At 52.9% G+C, this 23,583-nt stretch overlaps 10 protein-coding genes across 10 annotated transcripts; 4 read left to right on the top strand and 6 right to left on the bottom strand.

The window, feature by feature from the left end:
- Positions 1–500: 500 nt before the first annotated feature.
- Positions 501–2,030, top strand: A1O7_07976 (uncharacterized protein; the record flags this gene model as incomplete). The annotated part of the gene is made up of 7 exons (XM_007761971.1): positions 501–621; positions 735–795; positions 856–1,074; positions 1,133–1,151; positions 1,201–1,318; positions 1,367–1,563; positions 1,614–2,030. The coding sequence occupies 7 exons, from the start codon at positions 501–503 to the stop codon at positions 2,028–2,030; spliced, it is 1,152 nt and encodes a 383-aa protein (XP_007760161.1).
- A 1,082-nt stretch (positions 2,031–3,112) lies between these two features.
- A1O7_07975 (uncharacterized protein) lies at positions 3,113–4,810 on the bottom strand (the record flags this gene model as incomplete). Its single annotated transcript, XM_007761970.1, has 1 exon — positions 3,113–4,810. One exon carries the CDS (start codon positions 4,808–4,810, stop codon positions 3,113–3,115), a length of 1,698 nt encoding a protein of 565 aa, XP_007760160.1.
- A 708-nt stretch (positions 4,811–5,518) lies between these two features.
- On the bottom strand, positions 5,519–7,312 carry A1O7_07974 (uncharacterized protein; the record flags this gene model as incomplete). Its single annotated transcript, XM_007761969.1, has 1 exon — positions 5,519–7,312. The coding sequence occupies one exon, from the start codon at positions 7,310–7,312 to the stop codon at positions 5,519–5,521; it is 1,794 nt and encodes a 597-aa protein (XP_007760159.1).
- An 885-nt stretch (positions 7,313–8,197) lies between these two features.
- A1O7_07973 (uncharacterized protein) lies at positions 8,198–9,274 on the bottom strand (the record flags this gene model as incomplete). Its single annotated transcript, XM_007761968.1, has 1 exon — positions 8,198–9,274. One exon carries the CDS (start codon positions 9,272–9,274, stop codon positions 8,198–8,200), a length of 1,077 nt encoding a protein of 358 aa, XP_007760158.1.
- An 807-nt stretch (positions 9,275–10,081) lies between these two features.
- Positions 10,082–11,152, bottom strand: A1O7_07972 (uncharacterized protein; the record flags this gene model as incomplete). The annotated part of the gene is made up of 1 exon (XM_007761967.1): positions 10,082–11,152. The coding sequence occupies one exon, from the start codon at positions 11,150–11,152 to the stop codon at positions 10,082–10,084; it is 1,071 nt and encodes a 356-aa protein (XP_007760157.1).
- A 928-nt stretch (positions 11,153–12,080) lies between these two features.
- On the top strand, positions 12,081–12,557 carry A1O7_07971 (F-type H+-transporting ATPase subunit H; the record flags this gene model as incomplete). Its single annotated transcript, XM_007761966.1, has 3 exons — positions 12,081–12,104; positions 12,153–12,231; positions 12,280–12,557. The coding sequence occupies 3 exons, from the start codon at positions 12,081–12,083 to the stop codon at positions 12,555–12,557; spliced, it is 381 nt and encodes a 126-aa protein (XP_007760156.1).
- Positions 12,558–14,220: 1,663 nt separating this feature from the next.
- A1O7_07970 (uncharacterized protein) lies at positions 14,221–17,692 on the top strand (the record flags this gene model as incomplete). The annotated part of the gene is made up of 2 exons (XM_007761965.1): positions 14,221–16,733; positions 16,783–17,692. 2 exons carry the CDS (start codon positions 14,221–14,223, stop codon positions 17,690–17,692), a joined length of 3,423 nt encoding a protein of 1,140 aa, XP_007760155.1.
- A 1,351-nt stretch (positions 17,693–19,043) lies between these two features.
- A1O7_07969 (uncharacterized protein) lies at positions 19,044–20,527 on the top strand (the record flags this gene model as incomplete). Its single annotated transcript, XM_007761964.1, has 2 exons — positions 19,044–19,486; positions 19,639–20,527. The coding sequence occupies 2 exons, from the start codon at positions 19,044–19,046 to the stop codon at positions 20,525–20,527; spliced, it is 1,332 nt and encodes a 443-aa protein (XP_007760154.1).
- A 688-nt stretch (positions 20,528–21,215) lies between these two features.
- A1O7_07968 (uncharacterized protein) lies at positions 21,216–22,247 on the bottom strand (the record flags this gene model as incomplete). Its single annotated transcript, XM_007761963.1, has 3 exons — positions 21,216–21,488; positions 21,554–22,005; positions 22,181–22,247. 3 exons carry the CDS (start codon positions 22,245–22,247, stop codon positions 21,216–21,218), a joined length of 792 nt encoding a protein of 263 aa, XP_007760153.1.
- A 764-nt stretch (positions 22,248–23,011) lies between these two features.
- A1O7_07967 (uncharacterized protein) lies at positions 23,012–23,314 on the bottom strand (the record flags this gene model as incomplete). Its single annotated transcript, XM_007761962.1, has 2 exons — positions 23,012–23,040; positions 23,092–23,314. The coding sequence occupies 2 exons, from the start codon at positions 23,312–23,314 to the stop codon at positions 23,012–23,014; spliced, it is 252 nt and encodes an 83-aa protein (XP_007760152.1).
- Positions 23,315–23,583: the final 269 nt, after the last annotated feature.

Here is a 23,583-nt window from a genome sequence, read left to right as displayed (position 1 = left end):
AGGAAACAATTCTCCGTGAGAGATGAAGGTGAAAGGACCGCGCGAGGCGAGGTAATGGCGTCAGAGCCAAAGTATTGGGGCCCTTAACGTTTCCTTGTGGTTCCAGTGATGCAGTAAGGGGAGCAGCCGATCAATCAGAGGCGCCTAATGCCGGCTCCAAACAAGACCAGCTCCGCACGCGTAGCAGGTTTGAGATCACACAAAAGTGACGAGAGCCTGCACCGTCACCACCACCCAACGCACCTCGTCCTCTTCAAAATCCCATCGTGCCTGTGTCAAGACATCTACTCCCTCAAATAAATAACTCGTTCGTCTGTCCTCTCCTCACGTGTACACCTCCATCGAATTCGGCCATCCTCAAAACGTTGGTGCGTTTACTGTCACTCAGCCTGTCACTCCTTTTTCCCATTCCCAGTCATTTTCCCGTCCTCTCGTGCACAATCACACCACAAGTTTGGTTGCTGATCTCTACAAACCCTCCAATAGATACTGAAACCGAAATGTCTACATTCGCCCAAGACTCCGACTATGCTTCCCAGGGCGGGCTGAGTCCCGAGACAAAGCAAGCGAGTCAAACCAATGGCGTCGAGCCGACGACCTTGCAGCAGACCTTGGTCAATAGTGAGGTGAGCAAGACGAAATCGTCACTCTTTGCAGCTCCTCCAAAACCATGGCTAACAAAGACAAATAGAATTCAAGCTCCTTCTTCTTCTGCCTCCACTGACGAGTCCCAGACGCTTCTGCCGCCGCCCAGACGATTCAGCAGCATCCAATCACACAAAATCTCGTCAATGGGTATGGCTCCAATGATAAGAAAACAAAGCAGGTGCCGAGCTGACACTTCCACCCTACCAGCCCTGTCGCTCAATCAGCAAGAAGCGAAGCAGCTGCCACAAAGTCCGAGTTCAGCAATCTGGCCGGCTCTCGTTCAAAACCTGACTACACCGCTAGCAATGCAAGCCTCCCTGCCCTCCAAAAGATTGTCTTTGATGTCGAAGGTTACTGTTCTTTTGGTGCGCCTCGAGATAGGCTAACATCAGCACAGGATACCGAACTCACTCACTATCATTCATTGTGAGTACATCCCAATTTCTCATCGTCTCAACAGGACTTCTGTGCTAACTCTCCTCAGCTTCTACACCCTCCTTAGCGTATGAAACAACGTTATCACCCCACGTAGACACTCCTAACTGGCGATAGTGGAAAAACAAACGCGCCACTGGCATCACCTTCGCTTCCGCGATTGCCTTCATCTTCGCCGTCCGATACCTCCCCATCATCCGATATGTGATCAAGATTACCTGGATGAGTCTTGGTGGTAAGTGGAGAAAAATTTCTACAAGTTTCCTATCTAATACGTCTCCAGTTGTCACCATCGCGGAAGCCTCGAGCAAAGCTCTCATGGGCTCTAGCGTGGCCAGCTCGCTCCGACCCCGACGATACTACAAAATTCCAAAGGAAACTCTCGAGGCATCCCTCGATGATCTCGAGAACCTCATCAATTTCTTCGTCATTGAGATCCAGCGCATTGTGTTTGCAGAGAACATCCCGGTGACCGCAGTTGTAAGTGGACCCCGCTGACTTGCCTCAACGCCTTGCTGATAATTGTGCAGGCTTTCTTGACTGCATTCATAACCTACTACCTCATCAAGATTGTTCCTTTCTGGGGCATGGCCTTGATTTCCACTTCCTTCATCTTTCTCGCCCCATTGATCTATCTCGAGAACAAGGAGTTCATCGATGCCCAACTGGAGCATGCCGGCCACGTTATTGGTCAACAAACCAACCAGATCAAAGACCTTACTGCCCAGCACACAAGCAAGGGGCTTGAGTCTGTGAAGCAATACACGGGAACCGCTGCTGCAAAAGCTCAAGATTTGGTCGGAACCGCCCGTCAGAAGATCCCGTCTCCTACCACAGGCAACACTCCGGTCAAGGAGAATGACTTCCCGTCTGCGCCGCAGACCGATCTTCCTGACACCAACGCCGATGTTCTTCAGCGCGAGACCGATCCCGTCCCTGCGTCTTAAACGGCCAGCAGAAAATAGCTGCATGACGTTGTGATTGCCTCATGCTGTAAGTGATGGTTGGGGGAGCTTGCGAATGGCGAGAGACTGAGAAGATGAGCAGAAGCGAATGAGGGCCGAAATGGTGAACAACGAGCGCGGTCGGAGTTCCTACAACTTGGCGCTTATGTACTCTTACGAAACAACAGCTGGTAGCATCAGAAACTCCGACGACCAGCAATCCTTTCGGGGTTTATGGTAGGAGACCCTGTGCGCGCCCCAACCTATGGCCACAGGAATTGAACACGATTGGGCGTCTCAAGGCTTTTGGATCGTATGATAGAAGGCAGGTATGATATTGGACTCTTAGGCACAAATGAGCATGCTTTGCGGTTCGACGGTTTTCTTGATCACACTCGTAAAGATTTCTTCTTGTCGTTTTAGGCCTCCGTTAGCGGGGATGCCGGAACCGTCCCGAGCATGGACGAGACTATTTCTAGCCAGTGTGCCTGTGACACTTGCCTCCTCAGCTCAGCGAGGAGTTGTGCTATAGGACCCTGTCGTCCACGCTGACAACGATCCAGGGTGAATGCCTACGGAGGCTCAGGGGGTTAATACTACCAAGCGAGCTGAGAACCGCCGGCAAGACCGAGCCACTCTTCCAGCTTGAATATATTGTCTACTACGACATGGCATGGCTGAAGGCGAGCACATCACTGAGCCTTGCGAGTGATATCAGAGCTTGCTGGCGTCGATGCCAGATGGCTGGGGAACACTGATCAGGGCACTCGGGCTCAGTCTGTGATGCAGTAATTAACGTCTCCGTCGCCGCCATTTACAGTGTACCGAGGCTCCGCCCCGAACTCTACCGATACCGCGGGTAGCTTCGCCATCAGCGGATGAGTCTTGCCCTGCTTGCCCTTTCGATATGCTCGAACTCCCTTACGTTCCACGACTGCGTACCCAGGGACATGTAGGGTGCTCAACAACCCACTTGTGCATTTCAGCTCCATCTCTGCCCTGCTGTCGTGGCTTCTTCCTCTCCATACGGTAATTGGTTTTTTGATTCTTCTCTGCCCTGGATAGACGAGGTTGGTGGCGGGCGTTTACAGCCTCGCCCTCTCCCTGTCATTCGTGACAACAACGCCTTTCTTCCCACTCTTGGCCATATCCCTCAAGACTCGTCTCAAGATCTTGCCGCTTGGGGACTTGGGGATCTCTTCCACGAACTCAATCTCTGTAACCCACTTGTGCCTGACCTTCTTCTCCTGCACATACTTGATGAGTTTCTTCCCCATGGCTTGAGGGTCGTCCGAGCGTTTCGAAGGTTTCAGCACGACGTAGGCCTTGGGCCGTTCGCCGGAGTAGTCATCGAAGATGCCCAGTACGGCGACGTCCTCGACGTCCTCATGCCCTAACAGGAGATCTTCCAGCTCGGCGGGCGCCACACCGATACCCTTGACTTTGATCATTTCTTTCAGGCGGTCGGTGATGGTAATGAGGCCTTCTTCATCGATACTGCCGATGTCACCTGTGTGCAAAAATCCATCTTGATCGAAGGTCTCGCGCGTGGCTTTGGGGTTGTTCAGGTAGCCCATCACCACCTGTGGGCCACGTGCCCAGATCTCGCCGGGCTCGTTGAGTCCACATTCCCGTCCTGTGTCCGGATCGACGATCTTGACTTCCGTGGATGCGACGATGGTGCCGACACGGGAGGCGTATTTGTAGTCGTACTTGTTGGGCGGGTGAGCCGTGATGCAGGAGCATGACTCTGTCATGCCGTAACCCTGTTTGAAGCCCGTTCCCGGGAAGCGTTGCTTGAGAAGTTCGAGTATTTCGGCAGAGAGGGGTGCTGCGCCAGAGGAGAATCGCTTCACGGAAGATAAGTCGTACTTTGCGAGTGTCTTCTCGTCGCGAACCAGGCGGATCAAGATCGGAGGGACGAGGAGCATTTCCTCCAACTTATAGTCTTGAACGGTTTGCAGCATGCCATCCATAGTGAACGATGGGAGCATGTAGACATTGGCGTTAAGCAAGACTGGTAGATGCATCTGGTGGACGAGCCCGGTGATGTGGAACAGTGGCAGTACGGCCAGAATTCGTCGTAATGTGTCGGGCGAGATTTGTTGTACCTGGAGACATTGGGCGATGACATTCGAGTGTGCGATCATGACTGCTTTCGGCAGACCGGTCGTGCCGGAGCTGAACGAGAGAAACCCGCAGACATCCTTGTTCTTCTTGCCATGAGGGAGGCGGAACTGTTCGATTTGTCCGCTTGCCCCATGCTTCTTGCCCATCTCGAGCAACTGGCTCATTGTCGTGAACCCTTCCATTGTGCCCTCGAGCAGAAACACGTTACTTTGCGGTATTCCTGCATTCTTTGCCGCCGCTGCCGCAATCTGCATGCTACTTGGGACTGTGAAGAGGAATTTTGCCTCTGCGGTCTTCAACGCGTACGTCATTTCTTCTACGTTGTATGCTGGGCTTGCACCGCTGACCACGCCTCCGGCCCGTAGGATACCGAACATGGCGCAAGGATACCAGACTGTGTTCGGAGAGAAGAGGGCGACAGTCTGGCCCTGCCGGAGGCCGTAGTTCTTCACGAGCACGGTGGAAAGATGTGTCGTGTGCGTCTTCAGGTCGATGTAGCTCAGGTGCTCTTTGGTGACAGCGTTTGTGAAGCCCTTGATGTCTTCTGCCTTGTGATGTCTCATAGGACTGTACTCTGAATCGAAGAGCCATGTCCACACCGGGAGATGCCATGGCATCTCAATGGGTGGTTGCAGGGACTTGAAGACGGGCATTCTGATGGCCTTTTTCGCTTTGGAAGGCTCTACTAACTTGGGCAGGGGTAGGTGCAGAGGTGGAAGGGCGTTCGAGTGGGCGAGATAACAGAGAAAGATGTTCGGCTCAGCGCGACGAGTCAAACAGCCATGTCAACGGCACCAGCGTGCAGAGAAAATGTCAGAAACTCACGACTCGAGCTACGGGTTGCATCGCAGCACCGAAGCTCAGGAACAGCCTCGGTGGACCAGAACTGGACCAGGTCCTTTTCCATCTTCCAGCCAGAGGGAATCCTCGGCTATTGTCGTGGTGCGGAGAAGATTGAACATGAATGAGTGGGGCGGAATATGAGGCTGGAGGGCGGGGTGGCAGGTGGATGAGAAGAGCACGTGAGACGGCACGTGCTGGGCGAGCGCGAGCGGCTCTACTTTGTAGATCCCGACCTCCGAATTCGGCGTACAGTCACCTAACAGTAGATGCGAGCCCCCAGCCAAGTCCTGCCAAACTCAGAGGTGAAAAGACGAAAGAACCAAAGAAAGATTTCTTGGAAGTGTTTAGTGACATTGGATGATTGGAACTCTCTAGCAATTGTCGCTTGCCTTCAAAAGTGATTGAGCCTGGTACACCTGGCTGCACCTGTCGCCGTACGTCCCCTCACTTACGAATGGACTGGGGTATTGTGGAAAGGTGTTTTGGGTAGAGGTGGCAGTCCTCCTGCTGGGCCGCAATCACCTCCTGCTCCTCCTCTCTTCATCTCTCTTCTGTCTCTTTCGAGCCTCGCTGGCGATCATATCTGACAAATCTTCCTGGAAATCCCAGTTCGGATTCTGCTCCGCCTTCCGACTTTGATCGTAAGCGCGTCTCAAATCATCCTTGTCCAGACCGTCACGCGCGGCTAGCGCGTCTGGGTCCATCGAAACGTCCACATCGCCCGGCTTCTTGCGTTTGCGGGAATCTTCCTGTCCTAGAACCGGCAGATTGCCTGCATTTTGCTGTTGGGCGGCCTTGATGTCGTAGACACGATCGCCACCAAAGAATCCCTCGACGCGTGTTTGGCGTTCCGGAATAACTTGGTATGCCGATCTAGGATGTGATGGTTCTTCCGCCTCTGTGCCGCGGCGCTTTCTCAGGTCGAATTCAGACACAGGCTCCGTACTGCCGATCTCCGTTGGCACAGCCGAAGTCATGCCACTAGGCGTCTCCAGACCAGCTGAGGTTTCAATGCCAGTTCCACCATCTTCTTCGTCCTCCTCCTCGTCTTCTTCCTCGTCTTCCTCTTCAGACTCGTCTTGTTGTTGCAGCTCACCCCAAAGTTCCTTTTCGATCGGCTCTCCCTGCTGTGCGTTCTGTTGTTGCTGGAGCACACCGAAGATATCGCCACCGTATAGCGGTCTATTGGTCGCTTCTTCAACCGGCGGCTTACCCCACTGTCCTGGTGCGAAACCCCAACTTGCACCTGGCGGAGGAGGAGCATTCACACCCGGTACTTTCAAAGCTGGATAGGAGGGTGGTGGTCCGTATCTCTGCATGTTGATTAGCCACGGAGGCGGCGCGCCTGGAGGCATGTTCAAAGCTTCCTTCAACTCATCCGATAACTCGCCGGGTCTTAGGTGCCGTAGATTAGTTTCAAACTCTTTACCTTCATAGTAGACCTCGCCGTATCTCGTCAATTCGGGCTTCGTCTGGAATTTGAAGAACGCATCGTAGAGTTTCTGATAATCAATATCAAGCTTGCCCGTCTTGCCCTGGACTCTCTCTCGTTGCCTTTGCTTCAGGGTGGCCTCGGCTTGCTTCTCCAACACAGCATCGCGCATTTCCGCAATGCCAGTCTCTTGTATGAACTTCGGAAGTGCAAAAGGCGGCTTCTCAATACCCCGCTTGGACGACAGGTATTCCCTTTTGAGCGACCAATGAGTCGGCACAGGTACAACGTTGCGGTATGACTTCATATGGACGAGGAGCCTCGGGTCTGGTGCAGATGTGTCTGTCCACTCGACCATTTCCGGCCTCTTCACAATTGCCTTCAACTCGGCGACGGATAATTTGGTCATCTCTTTCCGCTTCTTCTTGGAGATTTTGGGCGCTGAATTCTCTTCGTCCTCGTCTGGGATATCGTCATCATCGTCGTAGTACACTTCCGGTTTCTCTGGTGGTTTCAGGGTAGGATCTTCCTTATCCGCTTCCTCGAATCTGCCCATGATATCCTTGTACATGTCGTATAGCGGATTATCCTCGTCGGCAACGAGAGGATCCGCGAGAGGGGCGCCATTGAGTTCGTCATTTTCTGACTTGATTCTTTGACCATTTGTTTTCGCAGGCGAATGTCGAGCCGTCTCTGGATCTGGTGCAGGGATCTCGTCTTTGGCAGAGGCATCGGCGGACGCTGCGGCGAATCCCTGGACGCGATCAGTGCTGGACAAAGTTGTTGCTGAAGGCGATCGCACCTTGCCTTTCTGTTGCTTCTCAGCCTTCTTCTTCGCTCGCCTCTGCTGGTTCTTGCTCGGCTTCACAGCGGCAGCCATAGCTGAATGATATGTACTAAACGGGACAATTCCTCGCCAACAAGTGCGCACTCAGGAAGCAAAGGGATATTTGTACAGTGGCGGTAACCTGGCGAAGGGGATAAAACTGTAGCGACGCCAGAGAATCAACGATGTGAAATTGTTGTATGGCGAACTGGGCGGCCTTGAACAAACGCAAGCTGCAGCCTCGTCGTCTGTAGCGCGAAACCTCGGCAGGGATTTTCCGGCGAGGCTTGTGTGAGATTAGACCCTGTCGGCTGTCTTGCCGCAATTAGAAACGCTAACCTTGTCGGCGCATGTGGTGCATGCAGCCCTCTGGTTAAAGACTCGTTACCGGATTCTCTGATCGATTTACGCATTTGCGCTGGACGCAGCACCTCTTCTGTCGCACTACTGCCTACACCGCGTTATGCCAAACGAGTTTGAGCCTCTGAGACGAGACGGGACTGTGTCGCTGCCATTCTGATTACGCTAGAACATCCAATCAACAGGCTTTCTGTTGATAGACGGGTAATGTGCAATTACGGGAGATGACCTTGCTCTCATCATTACGCGAAACATTTTGGTCAAAGCAGCGCCCTCCTCGAGCCGTTGGGTTATGCCTCGACGATTTAGCACGCCAGTCCCAGGCATGGCTTTTATCGTGTCTCGATGTGTCTGTCAATGATGCAAGCCACAAACAACCTGGGGTAGCGGATGAGCTTCCAACTGACGTCTGATGCTCAAGGCACGTGGTCCTCGTTAGAGGAAACAAAGCACTCAGAACAGAAGTACCGTCCCATTCAACACTGTAGTCCGCGAATCCGAAGCCCGGGTTTGAACGTCATGTCTCGAATGATACCGGGGCATCTTGAGGCAGGATGCATCCGTTCGACTGGATCTCGATCAAGCTGTTGGCCTGCTCAACCAGGCCTCCACCAACTCCTCATCAACACATTCATTCCTTTTACTAACAATTCCTCTGTCCCATTCCAACCACTCTCCCGCCATGATATTACCAAACCTCGACCTCAAAACGCCAACACTGACATCAATGATATACGGCCTCTCAAAGCTCTGATAGTACATGGTTGCACCACAGACAATGCAGAAGCTTCTTAGCACGAACTCCGAAGACTGGTAATGTTTCAGCTTCTCGATTTGGGTTGTTTCTCTGGCCTTCGGACCAAATACTATCGGTTCGTCGTTGACTGTGTAGATCTGGGATGGAGGTATATATGTCCATGGTTGCAGTGTGAACCCCAGCGTTAGCCGGCATGAGCGGCAGCCGCAGAATCTCGCGTAGTATTTGTTGTGGTCGCCCTTAGGGACGTACCATCCATTGCTCCACACCTCGTACGGCGGTGGTGCAATGTGCAGTTGACAGGATCCACAGTGGCAGGATGCTTCGATTGCCTCACCTCTGTCTCTTGTTTCCGAGGCTGGTTGATGCAGCAATGTCTCTCGCAGTTGCTGGAGCTCGCGTTTCTTTAAAACCTCGGCGCCGTCCTCCCCCGGCATGGTGTTGTAACAAGGCACATCACGATCACCAAGCTTCGTGAGAAATGGTGCAATACCACCGTCTTTCCCGTCTCCGACGTAAATGTGGGATAAGACCCTTGATATGTTCTTTTGCACGCTCAGTCGCCCAGTCATCCCTTCGGTCTGCTCCATTTCCACGACCCCTGAGCAAGCGGCCCAGCTGCCATCCCGGTCAGACCTCAGAAAAGCATTGCACCCGCATTTCTTACAAAAGAAGCGGGTATACTTCTCGGACGTCTTGTAAGCGATAGCGTTGCTCAGGGATTCCTCACTCGGTGAGCCAGTAAGGCTCACATACCATGCACCCAAAGAGCCCGTAGTGTAGCGGCAGGTGTTGCAGTGGCAGATGTCGTTCTCGACCGGAAGTGTCTGGCTGGTGAGGAGCGTACCCGCTTCTTTAATGGAACCGCACAGGCAAGTCAGATGGGATGCCGTTGCCATGGTCGTCCACTCTAATTCACAGAGGAAAACCAATCCACTGGTGTCCTTCCTGCCAGTGCGTTATGGGAGAGTGCTTTATTGAACAGAAAAGCTACAAAGTCAAGCTGGAAGAAAGTCATGCGAATTGGTGACAAGTGCGAGAAAAGAGATACTTTAGAACCTTGGTTACCAATCAAGGTTAGCTATACGCCTCCAATCGTCACCTCCACGAGTGCGTCGAAAGTCCAAGAGTCGACGGGGCCAGGTCGGTTCACCCCATGTTATGAAGGAGAGGAGAACTGCCTTCGGAAGGAGCGAGGACTAATGATGATGATTGGATGTGGCGTATATCTCCCATGGCTTGGCGATATACTGCAACGACGTTGACATAACGCCCGCACAACCGACCAGGGCAGGCTTCTAGAGGACGAGCAGCGGAAATAAAACGATGGTTCTTCCTAGTACCTTTTGCTTGAGTATGGCAATCTGCTCTATCATTACAGAAATGGCTTCTGCATTCCCTTCCCTTCCCTAATTTGATTTTGTATGGGTATCGTTCTCCGCAACCAACGCCAATGCTATGTGGAGTTAGGCAAAAGTAATGCCTGTGACGAAAAGGCAAGAAATCAGCAATAACATAACCGTAGAAGCACTGAAGCCACCCTTCCTGTCCTCTCCATGAACTTATCAAGTGAAGTGCACTTCCGCGTCTTCTCGTGGAGGAGATCGTCGCGTGTTGGTAAAAAGGGCACCAGGTCGATCAGTCCTTTCGGACGTTGGATCCATGAGTCTAAAGCCCGGTGTGGACCCGTCACCCTTTTGATCATACTAAGCGCCAGGGAGATTTTTCTCATCGCCGAAGCCTTTATCCTGCTTGCCAAGCCAGCTCGGTTCGATGAGGTCTTTCCTCTTGAGATACAGGTGCTTGTAGGCGTGCTTGATTGTGGCATCGCTGACGCTTGCAACTTCACTGATCTGCTTGGTGGATTTCCCGAGACCGACGAGGTGACTAGCGAAATAGACACAAGCGGCGGCATTAGACAAAGGGCTTCGGCCAGCGAGCTCTTTGATCTCCGGGATCTTCTGGGCAAGCTCCGCCGCAATCTTCCCCACCCTAAAGGGACCTCCTAGCATGTTGTTGTACCGTTCGCAGAGTTGTTCAGGCTTCGTCGACTCGGTTGCATTGTAGGCGATAGACTGGTTGGCGATGCCACCGCTCTCCTCAATGGCCTGGATGCTGTCGTTGGACCATTTCATCAAGAATTTCTCCAGGTGTTTGTAGACTCGGCCGATATCTTTTTTCGGGACTGATGTCAAGCCGAAGATTTCACTGAAAGATCGAGGTGCCTTTTGTTGACGGCATGCAATGAAGAGACAGCCGGCGAGAATGACGTCGACCGGCTTCCCGCGGAGGGCGTTCGCTTCGTAAACACGCTTGTAATAGCCTTTGGCGCTGTTCTTGATGGGAAAAGTAAGCTGGGCTCTTTCCCCCCAAGCCTCAATTTGGGCATAGGCTGTCTGCAAAACCTTGTCGGCCTTGTTCTCTTGTTGCAGTGCCTGAGCCTTTTTGAGCTTCCGCGTCTCCTTTGACACATTGGCCCCTCCACCACCAATCATTGTGCCCGTATTGCTGGCGTTGAGGAGATCGTTATCAGCTTCGCCAACTCGATTGGGGTCATCGCCTTTGCCCTCGTCAGAGTTGAATGTACGCCACTCGGACTCGTAACTGACGAGACGCTCAGCCAGGACCATTCCACAGTTGGCGCAGATGGTGTCGGCGTTCTCCTCGATGAGATCCGGCGGGTACTGGTTGCACTCAGGGCAGATGAGATGAGTATTGAGATTCTCGCGCCAGGCTGGGGCGTCTGGGGGTTGGTTCTCAGCTCCCACAGTGGTCATGTTGGGTTTCTTAGGTGCCAGTGACCTTGACTTCGTCTTGGTAACTCGACCGCTTAGTGTCCCCTGCAGTCGCTGGGTCTGACGTCTCTTGATCCCTTTGTAGGTTGTCCGAAGGTTATGATTGTTTGCGAAAGTTTTGACGAACAATGGAGAATACAGTTTGGCGGTATTTTGAGACAAAGGTCTGCAGGCTCTTGCGTTCGCGGCAGAAGCTATGAGGCTTCGCCTGGCCAGTGCGTCACACGCAAGTGAAATTGAGGCAATCTGAGGAATCGAAGACAATGAGTGTATAGATCGTATTGAGATTGAGCGTGTTAAGGGCTTGGGAGTGTAGACGTAGACTTTGACGGTCGTGAATCGTCGTACACTGTAGCAAGGCAAGTGTCAGTCAGGTCATCAGCAAGTGAATGAGACAACCCAAAAGATGGTGTCGAACGACGCCCGAGTCAACTATCTAATGTCCAGTACCTTTTTCTCGCGGAAGTGATAGCGAGAAGAGGCGACCGCAGCCTTGCAAGTGAAGCGCAGGCGCGAACGAGCTGAGGGCCCTGACTGCGACCGTTCAACCAGTGAAGGTCTCGTGAGTCAAAGAAAAGTCGAAGTTTTCTGAACACGATATGTCGTCGTCAGCGGCGCTGTTCGAGATTGCGCAAGGGCGTCAGGAAAGCCTTCGCAGGAAGAGAAGAAGGCAGAGAGAAGTTCTTGACGAGTGCTGCGATTATGTGATGGCGAGATGGTGGAGAGAAGGCGATGGAAAGGAAGTTCGGATGAGCAAGGCGGAAAGTGTTCGGCTGAGCCGTCTGCACGTGACTGCCGCATTTGATCTAGCCCTCGAGCTGCATTTCACCTCCAACTCACTTGCAGGACCTCATTTTGAGCTCTGCGACAGACGGAAACGAACCGTTGTACCATCCTCTCCACGATCAGAATGGCGCAGACACTCAGAGCCAGTGTAAGTTCCTCATTTGGAGGGACACGCAACCACTGACACGAACTCAAGGGCCGTCTCCTTGCTCGGGTAAGCTCCAGAACGCTTCCACCCTCACGTCGAAGCTTTGCAGCTGCGTCAATCTCAAGGGGTAAGTCACCAGTGGAATAAGTCAAACCCCGCAACTCACATGAGGCAGCGGACTTGATTCAAGACCTTTACCTGAAAGAACTACGAGCATACAAGCCTCCACCACAGAAGGCCTCCGACGCAGAGGGCCAAGTTCAGAAATTCACGCCGCCTGCCGCGCCCAAGTCGCCAGAAGAGACAAATCTAGCTAGCGAGATGAAGGAGTACGAGGAGCAGTCTGTGGAGATCGAAGGGACTTCTCAACCTGGAGAGACACAACCCGAGGAGAACTTTTTCGAAGACCTCGATGCGATTGACGCCGAAGACAAGGAAACTGCCCACCATTGAACTCAATAAACTCTCCTGTACAATCAATCGAACATGGGATAAGTCCCTTTTGCAGCCATGCAGTGTGCGATCCAGTCTACTGCAGCCGGAATTCAAGCGCGACCTTGTCAGATACCTATTCCATTTCGGGGCTTCTACTGAAAGCACTTTGGGTGATGTCCATACCGCGTCGAAATCTCATTGTGACCTATCATCGCAGCTCGCTGACGTCGACTTTAGCGTTTGGAGCTCGTTTACGTTTCACCCAGCATTTGCTGTCTTTAACCACCATCTACACGGATATAGGATGCTGTCGACAGCACGATTCCCCCTGCTACTCAGGAATTTTGTCAAGATACAAGTGCTGTGTAGTAAGAACCTCCCGCCCATCATGCATGCCAATGTGCGCAGCGCAAAGGTCAAGCGACGAACTACGTGTCTCATGACCGTCTTCTTTCCTGCCGCAGTATCCTCGCCCGTATCTCATTATGTCCGCGGACTACGTCCTCAGGCACTCATACTGAATGCAGCCCAAAGGATTTGACGGTTCAGCGGCAAGACGAGTCAGAGCAGACAAAGACTGCAGTAGTGGGCGGAGTATACTTAGTGTCGACGTAAGTACTCCGAGGTGACGAGGCCTTCAGCAAAAACCCCAGAGAGGGCTGCATTGATCAGCGCGCAATGTAAGCATTCTGGCAAGATCTCAACCAATCGGTAAGCAATATTTGTGCAGAGTCGGAGGAAAACTCTCGAGGTACTGTAACCGATTCTTGTAAGAGGTACTCGTACGTGACAGCGACGACGATTCTTTTGACAGCAAGCCGTGAAGGTCCGGACTTGATGCATCATAGAGTACGAGGTTCAACCTGTGGTATACCTAATATGGGATCTTCGAACATCAGTGGGTAACCCTGAGACAAAAGCAAAGATATCAAAACCAAACAGTGGCTCCAATGGGATTATGCGATATGCACTATCTACACAGTATGGGCACCCCCGGAGAGACATCCTGGTGTGTCAGTTTCGCGTGCAGCTTCTCAGAAACAAGCGAGAACCAACCTTGCACACAAGCAAGAGGTGAGTGGCCCTGTCCAGGCCCGTCGGTGTTTAGTGATGCCGATGTCTCTGTCTGGGCACCTCCGTAGCCGCCAACATCCACTCAAGGCACCCGTGGCACCCCGTCCATCAATCCTGCATCCTGCAACGTGCGTCGTGCGGGCTCAACTTGCTGCAATCGGCAACTCTCATTTCCACGCAGCTAGACTGAGATAATGCTTCCAGCACTGTTTTCCTGCTTGCTTCGTTGTCAATAGTTGTCCGTCCACGCTGATTATTCTTCGGTCCTTCGTTATTGTTCATTCTAGGGTTTACCTTCTGCACATCTTCTGTCGTTAACGTGAGATTTGGTACTTTCCTGACTCAATCACCGGATACGACGCCCTTTCCTCTCACCCTTACTGATTTGCAGCCTGTCCAACTGCGTCGACCAGTCCACGTACGCGGGCCAGGCTGAGTCCTCCATTTAGCGTCCTTGCACGTCGAATGTTTGTCTTCTGCTGCACATTGCCCTAATGGAGAGGACTAAAGAGAGGTCGATAACTCCTGCATTGGTGTAATCGCAGCGACACCCGGGACGGTTGTCTCTCCTAGTTCATGCTCTTCCATCCAACCCCACATCAGCATCATGGCGTTGACTGCACAGGTGGAAGGGCAAATGCCCGCCTTGCCCGTCCATGCTCTGAGTCCGTTATCCATTCACCCATCTGCTACGGTCGCTTCTTCAGACGCGTTTGACCCTGCTTCGACAGGTCTGGTCCGGTCCGCGAGCTTCACCTACCAACCTTCCGCGCACCCGGACCCGTCCACGATCAAACGTACCTTTTCCGAACATGTCATCTCCCTGCCCTCCGAGACTAAGGTCAAAGTCAACGAGAGTGTCCACTCGGCAAACATGGAGCTCTTCCGACGGGTCTCAAGGAAAGCGAAGAGGAAGATGCTGGCAAGTGCCCGCTTTTCGTTATCAGCCGAGGATGACGAACCACAACCAAAAGAGGTGAACAACACGGGAGGTGAGAAGGACGAGCAAACAAGAAGTTTGAGCCGCTCTGTCGCGGGCACACTTCGTACCCTCGCCCGGAAATCATGGGCTCCCTCGTCGAGGTCGACCTCTCCAAGCCGGAAAGACCGTGAAACTGCAGAAAGAAAGCGGAGTTGGTCGCCCAGCAAGAGGAAGCTTGCCGTCGCTGCAAACTCTGTCGCTGTTCCTGAGCCTGCAGCCTCCAGTCCCCCTTTGCGGGCATCCCCTGAGGAAAATGACCTGCTGCTGGAGGCTCCAGCACACCCTATACGCTCAGAGCAGCGACGTTCCACCACTCCCACACCAGTTCAAAGACCGTTCTCAGTCCTTCTCACCAAGAACAAGAGTGACGTCAACCTGAGGCGAATGTCGAGAAATTCCAGTGCGACTTCTCTCCGGAGTTTCGTGTCCACCGACCGATCACAGTCAGGACTCTCGCTCAACAAGGTGCCTCCGCTGCCTTCCTCACTTTCATCTGATCGACTCGCGGCTCTCAATGTTGAAGGCCCTAGAAGAAAAGATCCGCTGTGGGCTGCATTTCGTAACCTTGATGGAGAGTACAGTGGCTTCCAGTCAAAGACTAGCCTCCAGAAAGCCAAGGTGCTGCGAGCGACACTGATTCCTTTCCTGGTCAAGCACGAAAATCATACGTCTAACAAGTCTCTTCGAGCCGAGGATTTGGACCGACGAATTGTGATCTTGAATAAATGGTGGACAGCATTGCTGGAGATTCTGCATGGAGCAAACAATCAGTCGATATCGGGTACGGACAGACCCGCATTCCTCGAAGCCATAAATCGGATCATGAGTCGACCAGAATGGAGAATGCCTGGCTTCTCTTCAACTCCAGGGGAAAGCCCACAGCGTCCTTCACTTCCGAAGTCGAAGTCGACCAATTCCCTTGAATCGGAGGAGGCAGATTTCTTGATCGATTCCGTCTATCAGAATGTGCGTAACACTTTCGTCCAAAACCTCCTCTCACAAATGGAGTTTGTCACTGGTGTATTGTCAACGAGGACTGCACCTCAAAGCCTAGTCACATTTGCTGGAAAGGCTTGTGCTTACGCTTTCTTCTTCTGTCCCGGAGTGGCCGACATGCTCATCAGGTTGTGGTGTCTCCCAACCGCTGTACTCAGACGAATGCTCAGACAGTTTGGCGTTGAGAATGGTGAAAAGTTGGACCTCATCTCCAGTGCTCTAGGGAGAAATTTCCCCCCACCCGTTCGAAGTCTCTGTGTCGGATCTCAAGCAACCTTTATGCGTCATCTTCAACAGCGAGGTCCCTTACCACCAGGATCAGAGAAGATCGATTGGTATCAACCCTGGGTGGCGAGATGGTCTGGCCACAACAGTGATTTGTTCTTCGTCTTTACGAAGCAGTACCACCTCCTAGTGTCAGAATTCCTCGCCGAGGATATTTCGCTGAAAGATCGCACGGGTATCCCCGGTATGGTACCAATCTGCGCTCAGATGCTGGTCATTCTGGAGACAACCATCTATCGACAAGCTGGCCAATCTGGAGGCGAGAGCTACGCTACCAGCACCGGGTCCAATTTGGACAACCCAGACGCTTTAGCTCCTCTGCCCATGACAATTGCTAACGCAACTCGTTCGATTGCTGAGAATCGACTGATCATGATGTTGCGAGACATCATGGGCGACCTGGACCCGGATCGCGCCAATTTCAGAAGGCTCTTCTCAGTTTCCTTTGACAGTGTTACCAAGGCGGCGACCGTCAAAGTTTCCTTGTACAACAACGACGCATGTTTTGTGATTTGTGATTTTATGGAGGAAGTTCTTCCCATCATGTTCCGACACCACCAGACCTACATTGAAACCCCAGTGCTTGACTGGCCGTTTTGGCTTGAAGTCTGCAAGCAGATGCTGCGAAGTCAGACCACTCTTACCCAGATACGAGTGATCACATTCTTGTATACTAATTGGTCTATCTTAATACATAATGAGGGACAGAAGCGTCGGCTGGTTCTAGAGTGGCTGTTGGATGCCGACGTCTTCGAGAAGCAGTTTTGTCACTGGTCGCCCATGGTGCGACATTACTTCTACCGTCTGCTGTGCTGGAAAGTTGCGCGATACGACGGTGAGGTTTCGGACTTGGATATGTAAGTTGGAGGCACTTGATCTTCTGAGTGGTTACTTACACGTCTACAGAGAGATCTTGCAGTCATTGGCTGCTCGGTTGAACAAATGCTGGGCAAATTACCAGTATTTGAGTGCGGAAGCCGAAATGCGAGGTCTCGTACCACCATCGTCGGCGCCTTGCTCACCTGCACCCAGCCGTGTCCTCGTTATTGTCCGGACTGACAGTCAACCGATTATGACGGCCTCCAAGACACATTTCGAAAAGTATCTTCCAACCTCAATCGTCACCCAACATTCGCCGTTTCCGAACCATTCTTCCATCCTGAACACTATCCCATCTGCCGACTTGCCGAACAACAGCAACAAGAAGCGATGGAGCCTATTCCGTGGCCTCAACGTGTTCGGTACGCCAGGTAACCATCGACCAGGAGAGGTAACACCACCTGGAAGTCCAGAGGACAAAGCCGTGTTGGCCTCCAACGATGCTCCTGATCCGAACAGCGCGATTACCGCGCCAAAGAGGCCGGCTACACCACCGCACCAGGCATTTTCGTTTAAGTTCTCTCTCGAATATTTCTCGTCCCGACCACACCTGGAAAACAAAAATCGTCCGGTGGTAGCGCCACTACTTCCTCCTAATGCCCAGGCCATACTCAGATCGCGGCAGAGCTCAGACAGTGGTGTGAGTGGAGGCAGTGCTAGTGGTCTCAGCCAATCCAGCAACAGTGGTGGGAGCGGTGTGAGTGGTAGTAGCATTTCCCGCGGGAAAGGTAGAGCGAAAGAAGTGAAGCCGCTCAAGCCTAAGGATCATGAGATGGGCACAGCACGGTACAGCGGGCGATCCCTGACTGAATGGGCCCAGGTGTTGCACGAATGTCGCAGTTTTTACAGCAGGCGCAAGCAGGAAGGTGTTCCACGGGATAGCCTTATTGAGACACCGACAATGGGTGTGGAGAGTTTCCGGCTGATGGGTGGTTAAGGGCCTTTTCGTTGGACACGGACTTTCTTGCACAGACATACGATGATGCACGAGAGAGCAACGTTCTATTGAGATGTTGATGGAATCGTGGGACAAATACGGAGTACGCATATAGACATACCATGGGTGGGGACGTTGCTGGTTGTTGACGGCGTTGATCACTTGATCGTCCACCTGCTGGAGAGATAGCTGGTTTGTCTGTACAGTGCTTGGATATGGATGGAGCGCGCACACAGTCAAAATTGTTCATACAACATGCAACAAATACAGTACTTTCAGCATCAAGCGTAACTTCCTCCCGCACGGTGTCCCCTCGGCACGAAACTCGCATGTCTTCATTCTAATGGGACGTGTTGAGTACTACGTCCTCTGAATTGGTAGGTATGGAGATGGCAGTATTGCACCACTAATGTAGGAATATCATGCATCAAAGTCTGTGTACGCAGCTTTATATTGAAGCGGCCTGCAGGAAACAGATTGTTGTTTCTCAAGCCGTTGAGCTGCCAATCGGGAGGAGTGAAGAGGGCAACTACGAGCGGTCGGAAATCCAGCATACGCGACCAACCAGTTCAGAGCCATCTTGCCCTAGGCTACAGGCTTATCAGGTAAGCTAGACTCGATCATTTGAACAGCCTACCCCTCGTGGTGCTTGGTCTTGTATGTTCTAGTTTCAGGTCGACTTGCGCCTGTTGACTGCTGTTTGAAGTCGCAACGTACCCTGGCGGCCGGGAGACGTAAAGTAGACGAATAACTTGGAAGGGAGGTATAAACCAGATCCTAATTGCTGGCAGTAGCCTGATGTTTCTCGGCACTGACATTGCCAGAAAGCAATAATACCGTCCAGGCACTGATGGTAGCGTAGATGGAAGAAATGTCCGAGTCCTATGCAAATAGGCGTGTTCTGCCAAGCCTGCAGCCTCGCCTGCGACGAGGCTTTAGGACCTGACCCCAAAAAATCACAGCACCTCGAACCTTTGTCAACAGAATATGTGAAGAATACAGTGTCTTCATTGCGCTTCCACAATGGTGAACGGGTTCGTATTTATGAGATCAGAAGAGGCTTCATGCATGGCACTGAATTAATGCCCTGATCGTCTCCACACTGACGCGCCTTCATGGATCGCTATCGGGGGTAATGCCCTCCGCTATAAGGATTGGATTCGTTTCAAAGAACTGACATACAGCAGTTCTCGACGATCGCCTGCGCCTCGAGACAGACATACTCGTGATCCCGACGTCTTCGCTATCGGGTCCGGTGAAAGCTACAGACCCGGAGGCGAGAATTCGTACAGACCTACACCTCGCGAACGAGACCGTTTCGGTGCAGACTCATGGACGGCGGACAGAAGAGATGGACGACGGGATGATCGAAGAGACGAAAGAAGAGATGACATCGACTCCTATGTTCCACTCACAAGCTCACGAGCAGCACGCCCGCGAAGCCGCTCCCCAGCCTTTCGTCGACGATCACGGACCCCCCCAAGTAGAAGAGAGGACTTGTTCGCCACCAGAAGATCACCACCACGTCGCTACTCTCCAAGAAGGTCCTCACCTAGAAGGTGGTCTAGATCCCCTCCTGGCAATAGGGCTCGCAGTCCGCCTGATTCTAAGAGATTTCGAGACTTCTCACCTGAGCCTAGCCGACGCTCGCCGAAGCGCGAACGACGATTCTCTCCTAACCGGAGCCGGGACCCACGTGACAGATCGCCTTTGGGAGAATCGGCAAGAGCAGGGGAAAGCTACAGACCAAGCTCTAGAACTCCGCCGCGAAGGAGACCGCAAAATGACACCTGGGTGAGAAGGTCTCCTTCACCAAGAGACTCCGGTGCAGCATCGCACGATACCTCCCGACGATCATCTCCTCCCATGCACCCGGACAGAGCGAGCTTGGCAGGTTCCGTAACAAGATCACCTGCACCACTAGTCAACCGGAGCCAATATGATAGGGCTGAATCAGCCACTGGCAGCTATCGTGACCGATCTCCCCTACCACCCGCACCTGCGGACCTTCTACGGGACCGAGATGTGAGCATGCCACGCGAGGATGTCAACATGAATGGCACCAACGAGCCACGGCGGCCCCCATCGGGTCCCAGCGGTTTCCGGAATGGCAGTTACGATAGACCACCGCCGTCAGGCCCGTCACGAAATTTCAGCCAGCCGATTCAATCACCGCCAACTGGTCCCGCAGCATCAATGTCAATGTCCGCTCATAACAGGGGTGGCGGCGCGTCCACGCTGAGAGCTCCTTCGGGACCTCGCGGCTCAGTTGGTAGATTCGACGGTCCACCGCCTCGAGATTTCCCAGGTCCACGTGGTCGAGGTGGCTTGCCCTATCGAGGCCCAGCGCCTCATGGACCAAGAGGTGGAGGCTATGGGCGTGGCGACTTCGGCGGATCCAGTGGTCGAGGGGACTACGGAGGGAACACCTACCGTGGTGGCGGCTTCGGACGTGGTGGCAGCCCTGTGGGCGGCGGTGAGCCGTCGTTCCCATATCGCACCAACAACAGCTCGAGCACGACTTATCCTCGCACACAGCGCTTCAACACCATTCAACAGCATCTGGCCACGAACGAGAAGATCGTCCCCGGCGGCAAGTTACTCCCCTCGGGTCTCCCTCCTGACCAGGAAAAACGGATCAAGATGCTCGAAGCAGAGAGCGAGCGCATGCGGGCTGAGATTTCCGAGAAACAAAAGCTGAAGAGAGAAGTCCTAAATGAATGGGAAGTTAGGGAAAGAGAGAGGGAGAGGGAGGCCCTGCGGAGTGAGCTTGCTGAGCAGCATCTACAGCAATTGATGGAGAGCGAGGATGGAATCGGAAGAGCTGCGTTCTAGTATAGGCTCCTTGGACTGGGTGATTTGCCCTTCTTCTTACAATGAAATCTCGCCAACACAAAGGATAAGATTCGAGATGCGACTGGCTGATTGAGCGATCCGTGGCACCCAGTTCTCTTCTCGCCTTGGCCCTTGGGACGGCAGGTGCGTCCAAATCGGAGTGCAGTGAGGGCTGCAAGCAGTTGAACCCAATCAAGCCGTGAGTCCACAGCTGGCTGGACGCAAGACTTCACATGAGGCCAAAATGAGGCATCAAACATTCCGCTCAACTATTCTGCTGCCATGGCGAGTCCCGGTCAGAAGCATAGGAACGACAGGTTCAGGTGAAAAGGGCCAAGGGCTTGGATCGAAAAGAAACAGAAATTTCACCATTGTTGGCATCGTCACGTACGCACGACTGCACTGGGACTGGTTGGGCATAGCAAGCGAGCACTGATTTGAGCAGCACACTTCACTTTACGCACTGTGAATGAAAGGAGCCAATCGAACACGAGCCATTTTCTCTCCCTTTGTCGACGCGAACAGACCTGAGAAAGTGTGGACACTGGAGCACGTGTCAGAAGTGCTGTTTGATATTCGACTTCTGGATATCGGACAGCCTGATACCGCCCGGTCCCAGCGTGCCATCTAGACGACGTTGTCTCTTTTTCTCCCCGGAATATATTCACCTTCTAACCTATATGCATCTCTACGAGCCGACTGCTCGTCCGCCGTCAACCTCCAAATTCACTCCGGTAACAAACTTTCCCTCGTCACTCGCCAGGAAAGCCGCCACATTAGCCACATCCTTTGGATCCGTCAGTCTCCCAAGCGGCACATTGAACAGGAACTTCTTCATGTTTTCTTCGGTGTAGGGCACACCGACGAAGCTCTCGAAGAGACCGGTACCGGAGAGAAGGGGGCAAAGTGCGTTGATGCGGATTTGGTCTTTGCCGAATTCGGCGGCAAGGCCTTTGGTTGCCTGTTGACCAGCTGTCAGTACGCTTGTGCTTGGACAGCGGGGCAGTTAAGCTGGAGGGACCGAACATTCGCAACAGCGCCTTTACTCGCATTATACCACACCAGGCCGGGCCTTGGCCTCATGGCACCGATACTTGCAACGTTGATGATGGCACCACCACCCCGGTTCTTCAACGCCGGAATGGCAGCTGCCACGCTTAAGAAGATACTCTTGACATTGACCGCGAAGACCCGGTCGTACTCGTCCTCTGTGACTTCCAACGTGGGCTTGTTTTTGTAGCTTGTCCCGGCGTTGTTGACCAGTATATCCAGGCCCCCAAACTTTGTGACTGCCAGGTCGACCATCTTCTGCCAGTCGTCGCTAGATGTGACATTCGCCGTGACCAGCGCGACGTGAGTGTCTGCGGAGTCAGTGTAGGCTTTTTGTAGACCCTGCTCGTTCAGGTCCGCCGCAACGACCTTGGCTCCTTCTTCGATGAATTTGCGGACCGTGGCAAGGCCGAAGCCTGAGGCGGCTCCTGTGAAGGCACTGTCAGCGAAAAGCTATCCGTAACGAGGGGTACTTGTCTAGTAGCAGCAGTTGAGCCGTGGCTATGTGCTACGAAATCACACGCATGTGCCCTGGGGTTCCTGGGTCCGATTGAAGCATTGGACATTCTGTTCCCAATCGAACTCAAAAGACCGGAATCCTACCTGTCACTATGGCCACCTTGTTGGCCAACCTGCCAGTGCCCGTCTGTACTTCGTGGAGGCCTGACATGGTGAGTATCCAATTTGATCACGGCCAATTTCGAGGAGACGTAACGAAATGAGGATGGATCGGCACACTACGGATGGATCACAAGCATGCAGCAAAGCTAGAGTAGATTGCTTTTTCGTGGACAAAGTCCGAAGGGAAATATAAGGTGCTGGGACGCCTTCCTTCCCCGCAGCGATTACCCTATTCCAGCAGTAAACACGGCCATGATGTATGCTTGCGGACTCGGAAATCCACAGAGGGGTAAAGGTTCATGTGAGGGCGAGGCCAGTTCGGAAGAAGCTTGCGGGGAAAATGTTGCAGCATGAACGAGAGTGATGCGGAGATCGCGTCTTCGAGAGCGAATGGAAGGAAACTGTACCAGCCGGCTCGTTTTCGAGATGCCGGGCATCGCCCGTCGCAGCCAGAATGGGTACACAGGCAGTCTGCAATACCCCCGAGGCCGTCTGCAATTGTTCAAGCGTGCGTGCGAGACTGAATAACCTGGTTTTCGACTCCCGACCAATGCTGATTCGGTCGTCGGTGGAAGGGAGTGTTGTAGTAAGACTGTGCCTGGAGAGAATCGTAGCATTGTGCAAGCTTGAAGTGACCCAGATTTCAGTAAGCTTCGGCGCATGCGACCAAGCCCTTTGAAAGCGACTCGCCAGGCCGAACGCCTGTGTCTGAGCCGGCAATGAAAATCGAAATGTTGGACTAATGTATCAACCAAGCTACTCATGGATATCTGAGGGTGCTGTGCCGCGATTCGAAGCCGCCCCGAGTCTTCATCACTTCCGTTTCTTGTTCGCCCGACTTTCTGTAGACATGGTCAGTATTCTGGTCCGCCTCGACACTAGATAGAGCGTACCGGCTGCCGTTCTCTTTTTCTTGGGCGCGCCCTTTCCTCTCAACTTGGCGAATGCCACGTTTTCTAACCTGTCATCCTCCTCTTCATTGAAGCCTTCAAGGTCGAATCTCTTAAACTCTTTCAGAACGTCCTCAACGGTTGCTGATCGTCTGGGATAATAGGCGGCCAGCGCAGGGCCTCTTAATCGCTGGCGCAGAACCTTGTTGCCTAGCCGTTGCTGCATGGGATTGAACGTCGTCGAGAAGATAGAGCATTGGAGCTATATGATGAGAAAACAATCAGCACGCTGCAGAAGAATAGGCGAAGAGGTTCATCGGTCCGCGATCCATGAAATCGAATGGCGCATCCGGGATAGGAAAGTAGTCTGACGAGGGCTGCCTCACCTTCGTGAGCTGTAATAGCCGGCCTCTTGACGGAGAAGCCATTGCAATGCTTGTCCCAAGGGGAATGGGGTTGAGTTTGGATTGATGGGAAAGTGCAAGTCAAAGGAAG

This window comes from Cladophialophora yegresii (assembly GCF_000585515.1).
Source record: "Cladophialophora yegresii CBS 114405 chromosome Unknown aczIN-supercont1.5, whole genome shotgun sequence".
NCBI classification, from domain to species: Eukaryota; Fungi; Ascomycota; class Eurotiomycetes; order Chaetothyriales; family Herpotrichiellaceae; genus Cladophialophora; species Cladophialophora yegresii.
The sequence above is the reverse complement of the archived record's forward strand: the minus strand, read 5'-3'. Positions and strand labels throughout refer to the sequence as shown.